The 14,636-nt window shown below is 41.8% G+C and overlaps 1 protein-coding gene across 5 annotated transcripts in view; it reads right to left on the bottom strand.

Moving 5' to 3' along the window:
* Positions 1-14,636, bottom strand: part of LOC124133275 (protein patched homolog 1-like) — a 35,940-nt gene that overhangs the window by 11,851 nt on the left and 9,453 nt on the right. For 4 of the 5 annotated variants that reach the window (XM_046497631.2, XM_046497633.2, XM_046497634.2 and 1 more), the window contains exons 5-15: positions 13,074-13,200; positions 11,944-12,041; positions 11,638-11,758; positions 10,664-10,787; positions 8,986-9,158; positions 8,033-8,281; positions 7,134-7,311; positions 6,829-6,960; positions 4,723-4,743; positions 1,173-1,294; positions 501-680 (exon numbers count right to left, since the gene is read on the bottom strand). In XM_046497631.2, coding sequence (XP_046353587.2) covers positions 501-680; positions 1,173-1,294; positions 4,723-4,743; positions 6,829-6,960; positions 7,134-7,311; positions 8,033-8,281; positions 8,986-9,158; positions 10,664-10,787; positions 11,638-11,758; positions 11,944-12,041; positions 13,074-13,200 — 1,525 coding nt within the window. The remainder of the gene's footprint in view (positions 1-500; positions 681-1,172; positions 1,295-4,722; positions 4,744-6,828; positions 6,961-7,133; positions 7,312-8,032; positions 8,282-8,985; positions 9,159-10,663; positions 10,788-11,637; positions 11,759-11,943; positions 12,042-13,073; positions 13,201-14,636) is intronic. The other variant, XM_046497632.2, reaches the window with a different exon arrangement.

The raw sequence follows: 14,636 nt of genomic DNA, 5'->3' as shown, positions 1-14,636 counted from the left end.
GAACACTAACAGCTCTCTCACAATAAAACACAGCTCTGTCACAACAAAACATAGCTTTGTCGCAATGGAACACTTACAGCTCTGTCACAACGGAACAGCTACGTCTCAATGACAATGGAACACTTACAGCTCTGTCAAAATAAAACACTAACAGCTCTGTCACAATAAAACACAGCTCTGTCACAACAAAACACAGCTCTGTCACAATGGAATGCCTCAACCTCTGTTACAATGAAACACTTATAGCTCTGTCATGATCACAATGAAACACAGTGCCCAAAATGCTGTGATTGTAGGCTCAAGACAAAGATTTGATTAAGATTCCTTGTCGGTCAGCATCATGATCAGTGATCGTAGGTTTCACCAAAGGTGTCAATATCTACGACCTTCATTGCTTCATGCTTTTCCTCCCACTTCAAGCTGACATACCGTGAAATAACTGAAATACCCACTCACTCACTCACTCACTCACTCACTCACTCACACACAGTGACACAAACCTTGTTAGTCTCGTATGTCAGGTAATTCCGAGAGTAGGCAAACGCCTGGTATTTGGGCAGATCTGCACCGGAGTATTGTGGGAAGCGGATGTCGTCGATGATGGAACGTAAATTTTCCATTGCTGCTATTTCATCTGATGAGTCTGGTTGTAAAGTGTGCCGCAGTGTCATGTACGAAGCCTGGAACATGATATTCATGTTGTTGTTTGTTTGTTGTTTAACGCCGCACTCAGCACTAATCCGGCTATATGACGGCGGGATATTCAGGTAAACAGTTATCAACCCCAAATTGAGGCAGTTAGGACGATCTGGGATAATTGGTGTCTCAATTGGCGATTTGGTGCCTCACTCTAGCAGTGTGGGTTCGAATCCCGGACGGGACTTAACCCCCAAAAGTACTTGAATTTGTACTTTACTAAGGAAATGTTATCCCAAATATAACATTTGTTACATTTGACCACTTTCTAAATGGCAAAGTGTATTCAAATATGGAATTAAAAAAAAAAATAATAGTAGTAATTGTTTATTGACGGTATGGGTCCTCAACCTTTTGAATTGCATTTTATCTCCCAAACTTCTCAAAATCTTTCATAAATATCTCAGAATATTATATTAGGTGATTGTATTGTGAGCTATGGGTCCTACACACAAATCAGTCACCGTCCAGCTCACCTCTATACTTATTGGTGGAAGCGTGGAGTTCATCTTGACATATCTGGCCAGCTGTACGCCAGGGCCTGTGAGGAACGTGTACATCAAGTTGTAGAACTCGGCCTCAGAAGTCGGGACCATACCTGTAACATCACTGCACGAGTCAATAGTTAAATCAGGGGATTTAGAACAAGATTGTTACAGAGAGCAAGCAGACTGGTGGCAATGTCTGCATTTTATAAACAATTCTTTGTGATGTCTTTCCGCTGAGAGTTTCCATAAATGAAGGATATTGTTTCATCTCAACATCAGATTGTGATCAACATACTCCAAGCTTTAACAGTTTTCAAAAAAAGTTCAAAACAGTTTTTTCAATTTCAGCTTGTATGAGGACTTCAAGTTTTGAATATTACTCTGCAAGACATCCTGTTGAAGACGGAATCAAACCATCGGACCCACCTGACCATCAGACTTAATGAACCACAGCAATCAAAAATATCTTTGTCCATAATTTTTAGATGTTTGATTCTTGGAGAAAATTCAGTTGATATTTTGGGGTGTTTGTTTAGCTTTACTTTAAAGGGCAAACAAATGGTGACCTGCCACTCAATATTCTGGGGGAGTCTGGAATGTTTGTAAGAGATCAGATATATCTTCTGTTACTGTTTCAAATTTTTCTATGAACCGAGAGCTGAACAATTTACAAATGTTTACAACACATTTCGTTTCAGGACATCAAGCTTGTCTATCCAACAATTCCTGTTTGGTATAAAAGCTGAGGATATGATTTTTTTCTGGAACAAGTGATATTTTCCAGAAATAAAATACCATGAGCTAATCGAATATCAAAGTCTCTTACTGGCATACAGTATGTACACATCCCTCCATGTATGAAAATATGAGTCAATATATGGGTCATCCCAAATGTTCATTGGGTGAAACTAGATTCATCTTTTTTTGGCTGTTTTGGTTGTTTACTGCCTCACTCAGCTATATCCCAGCTAAAAATTGCTGACCTGTTAACAAATGAGTAAGGACCAGACGACCAAGTGATTGATATAACATGCAATGTTACATGCTGTCAGACTACAATGGCATGCTATCAACCAGAGTAACTGAGTCGGACCAATCAATCCATTTAGTCACCTTTCTGGGGCAGGGGGGGGGGGGGGGGGGGGGCTCTTCCATGGGGGGCCTCTTCTAACTGGAGGGGACTTATTCTAACCCAGAATCCCACGGGGGACCTATTCTAACCCAGGAGGATCTATTCTAACCCAGAGGACCTATTCCAACCCAGGAGGACCTATTCCAACCCAGAGGACCTATTCTAACCCAGGAGGAGCTATTCATACCAAGGAGGACCTATTCCAACCAAGGAGGATCTATTCCAAACCCAGGAGGACCTATTCTAACCCAGAGGAACTATTCCAACCCAGGAGGATCTATTCTAACCCAGAGGACCTATTCCAACCCAGGAGGACCTATATCAACCCAGGAGGATCTATTCCAACCCAGGAGGACCTCATCCAACCCAGGAGGACCTATTCCAACCCAGGAGGACCTATTCCAACCCAGGAGGACCTATTCTAACCCAGAGGAACTATTCCAACCCAGGAGGATCTATTCTAACCCAGAGGACCTATTCCAACCCAGGAGGACCTATTCCAACCCAGGAGGATCTATTCCAACCCAGGAGGACCTCATCCAACCCAGGAGGACCTATTCCAACCCAGGAGGACCTATTCCAACCCAGGAGGACCTATTCTAACCCAGAGGACCTATTCAGACCCAGGAGGACCTATTCCAACCCAGGAGGACCTATTCCGACCCAGGAGGATCTATTCAAACCCAGAGGACCTATTCCAACTCAGGAGGACCTATTCCAACCCAGGAGGACCTATTCCAACCCAGGAGGACCTATTCCAACTCAGGAGGACCTATTCCAACCCAGGAGGACCTATTCCGACCCAGGAGGATCTATTCAAACCCAGAGGACCTATTCCAACTCAGGAGGACCTATTCCAACCCAGGAGGACCTATTCCAACCCAGGAGGACCTATTCCAACTCAGGAGGACCTATTCCAACCCAGGAGGATCTATTCCAACCCAGGAGGACCTATTCTAATCCAAGTAACCATTCTAACCCAGAATCCCATGGGGGACCTATCCTAACCCAGAGGACCTATTCCAACCCAGGAGGACCTATTCTAACCCAGAGGACCTATTCCAACCCAGGAGGACCTATTCCAACCCAGGAGGACCTATTCTAACCCAGAGGACCTATTCCAACCCAGGAGGACCTATTCTAACCTAGGAGGACCTATTCTAATCCAAGTAACCATTCTAACCCAGAATCCCATGGAGGACCTATTCCAACCAGAGGGGACCTATTCCAACCCGGAATCCGAAAAGGGAGATTCATATAAGAATATGTCATCTTTACGCAGCATGAAATGTGACTTTGCCAAAATACATCAGCCAAAATATTAGGCCATGCAAATGTGATGTTGCACCTTTAATGTTAGTCCAGATATTTCTTGAAACTATGCAAGGCTAATATTAAGACAAGCACAAGGCAACTAAAGAAGATATCTATTAGCTGCTAGTGACCTTCCTGCTACCATGACAAAGCAAAATATATGAAACAAACAACAAATAATTCAAACAAATAAACATTGAACTTGAAACCAGAAGTAGAAAACGTTGATTATTGATAATCTGTTAAGCAAATATGCATACAAAAAACATTGCCCCCTGAGAAAACTTTTTAAAAAAAAGGTAGATATGTCAGATGCTAAAAAAGCATTTTGGATTTGAGCTGTTTGAAGATTTCGAACTAAGCTATTTTATAACTTCAAAATAATTTTGAATTTTATCAGAGTGCAGTGAAACCTCTTTAACCTGATATATTGTTTACGATGATGTTGCCTTAAAGTCCTAGCGGTCAGAATCCTAATCAGCGCCAGCGTCTTAAAGCAGCACCCTACTTCTCCCAAACAAATGATAACTTGACATATTTTTGACGAGTGAATGAGTGATTTCAGATTCACCCCTGGCGGGTCAGCTCAAAATATAATCAAGACAAATATAAGATTCAAACCCATGATCATCAGATCCTGGCACAACTAAGGGACACGATTCTGCATGTTAAGAGAATGAGAGTGCCTCGTACCACTGGGTCAGCCGTGCCAGACAAACTACTCACTTTTGACAGGGATAATCAGATATGTCACATTCATTACATACATACTTGACATATGCCAATCAGTTTGTGTATCACAGAATGATAAACATTATCCCTGTCAAATGTAGAGCAGTATATATATTTTTTATTTCAAGAATTTCAAGTTAATGAGGTTTCACTGTCTTTACAATTCTCTTAAAAGTATTTCAACACTGACTGAAAACAACAGTAAAACTGAACAACATCCTATGATGGTGCTCACAGCACGGAAGTCTGTGATCCGACATGCAGACCTGGCATGCAGGACAGGAGGTTAGTACAGAGTATTAGGACAGAAAAGATTTAGTTGCAAGGTTAGGAATATAAACAACCTCATATTTCACTTACTAGTTGTAGTACCGTCAGTATCTGTAAAGCAGGTTGAAACAATAACACACAGCTAACATTTAATGTTGCATCGTTAATATTTCATCCATATTAGGATAACACAAGGACAGATGTCACCATAGGCTTTCAAATTACTTCCACAAATTCTAATAAAATTCAATAAAACATTTGATAAAATACAAAATGGATATAATATTTAATAAAGATGCATATCATTCATGAAAATATTGAAGATGTTATAAGATTCAACTTTAAAGAACCTTTATTAGATTCACTGAACTAGGCATAACCTCCTTGAAATAGTCACCAATTCATTGAAATAGTCATCAACTCATTCAAATGGACCATCAACTCATTCAAATGGACCATCAACTCATTCAAATAGTCATCAACTCATTCAAATGGACCATCAACTCATTCAAATGGACCATCAACTCATTCAAATGGACCATCAACTCATTCGAATGGACCATCAACTCATTGAAATAGGCACCAACATGGACTTGGATTATACCACGTACTCCTAGAGTCCAAATTCTACTTTTGATGCATACATGTGGAAGTCACAGTACGACATAGCTTTCTCAAATGTCAGATGTGATATATTCTAAATACACTGAAAGAGCCAAAAAGTATTTGAATACTTTAATCTGAAACAAAGTCAATGTCACACCGATGTTCGGGTCGAAGCAGACCGCATTCATACTCTCATTCATTTCATGATTTACATTTTGTTTGTTTCTTTGTTTAACTTTGCACTCAGCAATATTCCAGCTATATGATGGCGGTCCGTAAATAATCGAGTCTGGACCAGACAATCCAGTGATTGACATCATGAGCATCAATCCACACAATTTGGATACAATGACATGCATCAACCAAGTGAGCGAGCCTGACCACCCAATCCCGTTAGTCGCCTCTTACAAGAAGCATGGATTCCTGAAGACCTACTCTCTACTCGGATTCTAACGATGGGGGAAGTTGGAAGGATGGGGTCTGGTCTGTGGTCAGCCATCTGAGTACTGTTCATATATGGCGGCCATTGGGACCAACTTATTCCCACGTCAATGGTAACCAATGTATACAAAAGTTACCACAGCGACTCAATGAAGTTGTTTTTGCTGACTGTACACAGTATTCCAGATTAATATCACAATGGTCTGTAAGCAATCAAGCCAAGCACATGTAAATCTGTGGTTGATGTCATGAGCACCTGACATGAGAATACACAATGTGCCAGGGCACACAATGCAGGCATCCAAGCTGAACTTGTCACCTATTGCAGCAAGGTGGAGCGCTGGGGAACTTTTCTTTTGATGTTTCATTGTTTTTCAAATCATTACACTTTATTCAAACCTTTCATTGTAGCCGGCAAGTGTGTCTACACAGTCCACTGCACAAGTCCAATGTTGGCCAAGTCTCAGAGAGTAACCAAGGGAGATAAATCTACCTGGTACCGCAGTAATAGAGCATGTTGAGTTTAACATGGCTTTGAACAGTATTTTAGTGTCATGTGTCGGGTTGAAATAGGAAGCAATAGAGATAAAACAATAAAACACTGCAGGGAGAATAAACCATGAGATGTAGGTTGGAGGTGAACAGGGCCCATCATAGTCTTGGATTCAAACCCATGACAAGTGGATCCTTGTGGGACTGAAGGAGGCTTGTCATCATTCTGTGACTGGAAGTAACCTGCATAAATGGTAGGAAGTGTTTTGTGGTCGCATGCAGGAACAGCCTTGTTATATTCTTTTACCTAACTTGATGACTTGTTTGACAATGGAATGAACATTGTTAAAACAGACAGACATGGGTTCTTTATACACCAGCAACACAGGCCATGTACTCGCACATTGTCTCTAACTGCCAGACAAAAGCAAACCAAAATGGCCGTTGTAAAGTCATTCCCAAATTTGCAAGCGACGGCAGATTCGTATTCAAGGGGAAGTTTCGTATCCACTCATTAACAAGCATTTGTACCAAAAACACATTACACTGAAAGAACAAATAACTTGAAATCCATATGTCAACCCTGTCTTCATTGAAACTACAGCCACTTGAAGATGCCAATTGAACATAAAAACACACATGGACCTGTGTACCCACCATTCCTTCTCCTCCAATCCTGGAAGACCTGGAACCAGCTGGTGACGGTGCCATTCTGGGTGTACTGGCTCTCACTCACAAACTTGTAAGCAGCGTCGAGAGACTGAGAGTGTTCATAGTAGTTGAATCCTCCTAGAAAACATCACCATAGCAACATATCATCAAGAAAATTATGGTTGGGTGGGAGGGACAAAATTGAATAATCAATGGCCTTACTGTGCCCATTGTTCACATGTATAGAAATACCATGGCAACTAAAGGTCAGAAAGGATCACCTCAGGCCATCTTTAATACAATATACTCACCAAAGTATACAGCTGTGTCTATTCCTTCATCGGGGAAATATTTTTCTTTGGCCTTCACAAAAGCAAAGGCGTAGGAATCATTGGGAATGTAGTTGACGAGGTCGAAGTCTTGCCTCAGTAGGATGAACCGCCACATGAACACCCCAAGCAGGCCCAGCGTCGTCACAATCACTAGTATCTGGAACCGAGGGATATAGGGTGTGTTTGTTTGTCGTTTAACAACACACGTAGGAATATTCTAGATGGACTAACGAGATCGGGCGGTCAGGCTCGCTGACTTGGTTGATGCATGTTATCGTATGCCAATTGTGTGGATTGATGCTCATGATGTCAATCACTGGATTGTCTGGTCCAGACTCGATTATTTACAGACCGCCATCATATAGCTGGAATATTGCTGAGTGCGAAGTTAAATAAAGAAACAAACAAAATGTAAATCATGAAATGAATGAGAGTATGAAAATATTGTGAAAAATGTAATGTGAGTTTATTGTGACATCAGATTCACCGTACACGAGGTGAAACAATGACATCTACATAGCAAGCTCCCAATAAACAACACAGTTCACTGCTTGACCTGATGCTTCTGCTGTAAATATGTTTGTGGCAGCAAATGATTGAACTACTTTGGTTCATCATTAATTAAAAAAACAGTAACTTGTTCGGTCTTAAAGGTAACATTTAGCGGTGTTTAAGAACCTCAAAATTTAAACACAAAACAGGTTTGTCTCAGATTTTAACCAGATTCTTTCTCCTTCACACATATTCAGTGCAGTGATGTGGTAAGAAGTGTGGTCATGAACGACTTCAAATTTTGTAAAATTAACAAACTAAATTATATCATCCATCAGAGTCATGGTAAAATCAGTATTTGATAACAAAGGTGAGTATATCCTCACTTTTACAGGTAGTTTCATCAGAGCTCTGCCGTAGTACTTCTCCATGAACTTGGGCATGAAGGATCTCTGGCTGCAGGCGTTGGGTTGGTAGTCCTTGTGTTTGTAGCAGCAGATGCAGGCGTTCCGATGTGATTCTCTGCGCTTCTGGTCCAGTGATAAACACGCAACAAAAAACGTCGACTGCAGGACGTACAGAGCCAGGATGCCCAAGGCTGCATAGATACAGAAGGCACTGAGAGCTGGGATGACCTGTAGACAAATACACGAATAAGAATGACGTCATAGATCCATGACTTGAGATGCACCATTTGGCTCGTGCAGGATTAGCGCATAAAGTTAGCATGGAAATCCCATGCAGCATATTGTGATAAGAATGAAGACACCCTGATGTACAGAGCCAAGATGCCCAAGGCTGCATAGACACAGAAGGCACTGACAGCTGGGATGACCTGTAGACAAATACACCAGACGTCAGACTGACCACTCAGATACATCCAGTATATTCTTGTCATTGCTTCAAGTTCTTTCCTTCAATAACACACAACATTAGCTACCTCCAGACGAGAAGCCCCATATGCTGTGGCCTCACAACACTACATTTGTGCAGGAAATCCAGTGAAGAATTATTTTGGGGTCAAAACCTAAAGCAACAATATTTCTCTTCCTGGAACAATATTTTCCTGAAATCCCAAATTTTCAAAACTCATTAAACAGCAAAATGCACCGCGTTACCATACGGTTGAAGAGTTGATTTGCATAAAGAGTATTAAAAATGATTTTACTTTGCTCTTGAATAAAATTGTTATATATTTACTGTACAATTGAAACAAAAACTTGTCTTTGTCAATGAAAGATTTTTCAGAAGTTGTGTTTCTGTCATATGCGTCTTTATTATATGGCGTTTGTGCGAACAGGCACCCTCTGTACCTATCAGTGGGATGATGCCAACTTACAGTTGATGCACCTATTCCAAATGCTACGATGTCTGTGATTGATGTGACGGTGACCGACACGCCAGCGTGTTTCATCATCACCGCGACTCTCTGTGGCAAGGGAAGCAACTGCTCCTCCAAGGTGAGATTCTTCCAAGCCTCCACGATGACAAACATGTCGTCCACACCGATACCTGAGGACATCATACCAACATTCTTCATACACAGAGACCATAAGCTGATCACGTTTGTGTCATAAATATCATATTAGGAATATAGATTGACTGTGAGTCTGTGGTGAGCGTGTTTCACACTTATACACAGGAGTGACGCTCGAACTGCATGTACACACAACTCTGGGATGTGGGACTGTTCACATTACCCCTTTAATGTATTAAAATTACACATATGCAATATACAGCATTTGAAATAGAGCTGGCTGGCTGCCTGCTATCCCTCCCGTGACCAGTGAGGGGGGGGCATCTATTTTCCGAAACCCCTATCCCACTATCAATAAATTGGTTTTAACGCTAAAGTTCCAACATTCAATTTTAAACAAAGGATGTGCTAAAATATTCGTTATTTTCCCCCTATCAGCTATGTAATCACGGTTACAAGGTTTTGTCTTGTTTGTTTGCTTGTTGTTTAACGCAGCACTCAGCAATAATCCAGGTATATGACGGCGGTCGGTAATGTAAATAATCGAATCTGGACCAGACAATCCATTGATTGACATCATGACATCATCAATCTACTCAATTGGGATTCAATGACATGCATCAGCCAAGTCAGCAAGCCTGACCACCCGATCCTTTTAGTTGCGTCTTACGACAAGCATAGTCGCCTTTCACAGCAAGCATGGGTTGCTGAAAACCTATTCAACCCCGGATCTTCAAAAGTGAGGTTTTGTCTAATATGTACTTTTATCATATAATGGGTAGGTTTCTCGGCTTGTGTGTTTGGGGATGGTAAATATCCTGTATTAGGAATAAACACTATGTATTTAGCTCGCCAAGGCTCGCTAAATACAATGTTTATTCCTAATGCAGGACATTTACCATCCCCAAGCACACTCGCGTGATAACCTCTATATCAAAACAGTGTAGTACATGTATATAGAAGAAAAACAGTTTAGTAGCACTCCTGTTGCACTTGTAAACAGTATTGCGAATTTCAGCTTTCAGTTTGTACTACTGCAATGACACCAGTGATCTTGCTTAGGTCCGGACAGTGAAAGGTAACTAGCCCCCACAACCAGTTGGATGTTTGTTTGTCAGTACCTGGTGATGTCATGGAGGTCAGGTATAGGACTGTGTTCTGAGACTTCTGAGGGGTGGGTGAAATGTGCCTTAACTTACATAGCGACATGGATACCCCACTCAGACTCAGTGTACCGACTCCAAGCCAACCATTCCTTGTTTTAACCCTATAATCCCGAGCACAAGGGTACACAACAAGTACAATGTTTCAACATCTGAGGGTTCGATGCAGCTGGGGATCAAACCACCCACCTTCCACTCTTCAAGCAGACGCTCTACCCACGACATCACAGAGGCGGTTATGACATACGAGGACTCATAACAGTATCGATTTAAAAAGAAACAATTGAGATAATAATTTGGCTCAGCCATGCCCAATGCTTTGTTTTCACAACTGTATCTTTCTATCCCAATAAATCTGTGACTAAAAAAAAACTTACCTAGCAGAAGAAATGGCATAATAGACTGTATGGGGCCGTATATAACATCAAAGGCTGTGGCTAGTCCATAGGCAAATAGTATTGCTAAGCCAACACTGAACAAACCAATGAGGGAGAGGTATATCTGAAACAATGGCGTGACAGATCAATTACAGTAATATGTAAGAATCAGGTGTTCTTTAACTTCTTTTGAGTAGTACACATCAACAAATCAACTTTAATTGAAAATTAGCCCAAAATGATACCATTGAAATAAAGATAATAATCTGTCAGATCTCTGTCAATTCTCTTCAGGGATTGGACCCAGCATGATAGGTTTCTGGCAAGACAAAGGTATGTAACACTACACAGTACACCCAGAACAACTGGGCATTCTGTGCGATCCTACGCAAACAACTCTGATACCATCTTTCTGAGGCAAGGGAGTTACCTGACTAAGAAGTCCAAATTCCCCCCTTGCCGAACAGGGCTGGGATTTCGGAGTGACATTTTTGCTGAACTAACGAGTCTCTGCATAGTCGAATCAAAATTGTGTTACGAACTAGACATCCAGTTTGTAAACAACATGGATTTCCACATGCAGATGTCGGTCAACTGAAGAATTTGCAAAGCATCTGTACAGTCAACTGGACGTCAACAGCTATTTTCCAAATCTTTTCATGATTCTTATCAAGGTGCTCATGTGATTTGATGCACTTCACGAGGTAAGGTCTGTATTATTACAAAAGAAAAATTTATCGATCAGATCATCTTGACAGGAAGCCTCCATTTTGTTTGAAGCAAATGATATGAAAGGTGGAATCTGATTGGTCAGTAGGAGGGACATAGAAGATATGTAACTCATAACAGCCACTGGTGGCGCTACAATCGAGCCAGGAAATTCAAGCCTAGTTCGGCAAGAGTGGAAACTGGATTTCTATGTTCCGTTAACTTCCTTGCCTCGGGAAGATGCTCTGATACGTGAAGTAACGAACCCTTTGCTCCACCATGTTGAACTTCCCAAGAGACAGCATGACGAACACGAACACGATGCTGAATCCCGCAGACAGAAGATTTGTGTCCTTGTTAATGGCGCCGTAACCTTCATCGTCAAAACTACAACAGATATGGTTGCAGATGCTACCCTTCCATTCACTGTACATGCTGACATTTGGACAAGATGCTACCAAGTACCATATAGTTCATATTGATCAATTCAGTTGCAATAACGATGAACAAATTAGACATGCAAGATAAGAAATACATTCAGTCTGTAGTTTCACCTGCAAGTATTATCTTACCTGCGAGAGGCGTACACGTACACCTCCAGGGTCTGCACAATGCCCTGGCGGGCCAGGTTGATCACCTCCAGCTCCCACGCCTTCACTGCCTCTAGAATCTGTAACACAGTGTCACAGTACAGATACCTCACACATTCAGACTGCGCCTGCCCCCACCCAGGTTGATCTCCCCCCAATAGTTCCACTCCCTGCTGCCCCCACCCAGGTTGATCTCCCCCGATACTTCCACTCCCTGCCACACCCAGGTTGATCTCCCCCCAATACTTCCACTCCCTGCCACACCCAGGTTGATCTCCCCCCAATAGTTCCACTCCCTGCTGCCCCCACCCAGGTTGATCTCCCTCAATACTTCCACTCCCTGCCACACCCAGGTTGATCTCCCCCGATACTTCCACTCCCTGCCACACCCAGGTTGATCTCCCCCCAATACTTCCACTCCCTGCCATACCCAGGTTGATCTCCCCCAATACTTTCACTCCCTGCCATACCCAGGTTGATCTCCCCCCAATACTTCCACTCCCTGCCACACCCAGGTTGATCTCCCCCCAATACTTCCACTCCCTGCCATACCCAGGTTGACCTCCCCCCGATACTTTCACTCCCTGCCACACCCAGGTTGATCTCCCCTCAATACTTCCACTCCCTGCCATACCCAGGTTGATCTCCCTCCAATACTTCCACTCCCTGCCACACCCAGGTTGATCTCCCCCAATACTTTCACTCCCTGCCACACCCAGGTTGATCTCCCTCCAATACTTCCACTCCCTGCCATACCCAGGTTGATCTCCCCCCGATACTTTCACTCCCTGCCGTACCCAGGTTGATCTCCCCCAATACTTTCACTCCCTGCCACACCCAGGTTGATCTCCCCCCAATACTTCCACTCCCTGCCATACCCAGGTTGATCTCCCCCCGATACTTTCACTCCCTGCCACACCCAGGTTGATCTCCCCCCGATACTTCCACTCCCTGCCACACCCAGGTTGATCTCCCCCAAATACTTCCACTCCCTGCCACACCCAGGTTGATCTCCCCCCGATACTTCCACTCCCAGCCACACCTGGGTTGATCTCCCCCCAATATGTCCACTGCCCACCCCACCCAGGTTGACTCCCTTCCCCGACATTTACCTCGTCATCCTTCCTGATGACCCAGGTGATCTGTGTGGCCGTGGCATCCTCGATGTCCCCTCCCTGTCCTCGATGTACTGTTCCCCCAATCATGTTGGACACATCGAAATCTGTGCCATACACAGGGCTGTAAATAAAACACAGAATGGTTCTCAATCATCACTATTGCAGTCAATAGAAACAATATGGTTCGCAATCATCACTATTGCAGTCAATAGAAACAATATGATTCACAATCATCACTACTGCTGTCAATAGAAACAGTATGGTTCTCAATTGTCACTATTGCTGTCAATAGAAACAATATGGTTCTCAATCCTCACTATTGCTGTCAATAGAAACAGTATGGTTCTCAATCATCACTATTGCTGTCAATAGAAACAGTATGGTTCTCAATTGTCACTATTGCTGTCAATAGAAACAGTATGGTTCTCAATCCTCACTATTGCTGTAAATGTATACAATATGGTCTCAATCCTCACTATTGCTGTAAATGTATACAATATGGTCTCAATCCTCACTATTGCTGTAAATGTATACAATATGGTTCTCAATCCTCACTATTGCTGTAAATATACACAATATGGTTCGCAATCATCACTATTGCTGTAAATGTATACAATATGGTTCTCAATCCTCACTATTGCTGTAAATGTATACAATATGGTTCTCAATCCTCACTATTGCTGTAAATGTATACAATATGGTTCTCAATCCTCACTATTGCTGTAAATGTATACAATATGGTTCTCAATCCTCACTATTGCTGTAAATATACACAATATGGTTCGCAATCATCACTATTGCTGTAAATGTATACAATATGGTTCTCAATCCTCACTATTGCTGTAAATGTATACAATATGGTTCTCAATCATCACTATTGCTGTAAATGTATACAATATGGTTCTCAATCCTCACTATTGCTGTAAATGTATACAATATGGTTCGCAATCATCACTATTGCTGTAAATGTATACAATATGGTTCGCAATCATCACTATTGCTGTAAATGTATACAATATGGTTCTCAATCCTCACTATTGCTGTAAATGTATACAATATGGTTCGCAATCATCACTATTGCTGTAAATGTATACAATATGGTTCGCAATCATCACTATTGCTGTAAATGTATACAATATGGTTCTCAATCCTCACTATTGCTGTAAATGTATACAATATGGTTCTCAATCCTCACTATTGCTGTAAATGTATACAATATGGTTCTCAATCCTCACTAATGCTGTAAATGTATACAATATGGTCTCAATCCTCACTATTGCTGTAAATATACACAATATGGTTCTCAATCCTCACTATTGCTGTAAATGTATACAATATGGTTCTCAATCCTCACTATTGCTGTAAATGTATACAATATGGTTCTCAATCCTCACTATTGCTGTAAATGTATACAATATGGTTTCAATCCTCACTATTGCTGTAAATGTATACAATATGGTTCTCAATCCTCACTATTGCTGTAAATGTATACAATATGGTTTCAATCCTCACTATTGCTGTAAATGTATACAATATGGTTCTCAATCCTCACTATTG

Source organism: Haliotis rufescens, unplaced genomic scaffold (assembly GCF_023055435.1).
Source record: "Haliotis rufescens isolate VD_foot unplaced genomic scaffold, xgHalRufe1.0.p SCAF_2, whole genome shotgun sequence".
NCBI classification, from domain to species: Eukaryota; Metazoa; Mollusca; class Gastropoda; order Lepetellida; family Haliotidae; genus Haliotis; species Haliotis rufescens.
Note: the sequence above shows the minus strand (reverse complement) of the source record. Positions and strands in the feature narration are given on the sequence as shown.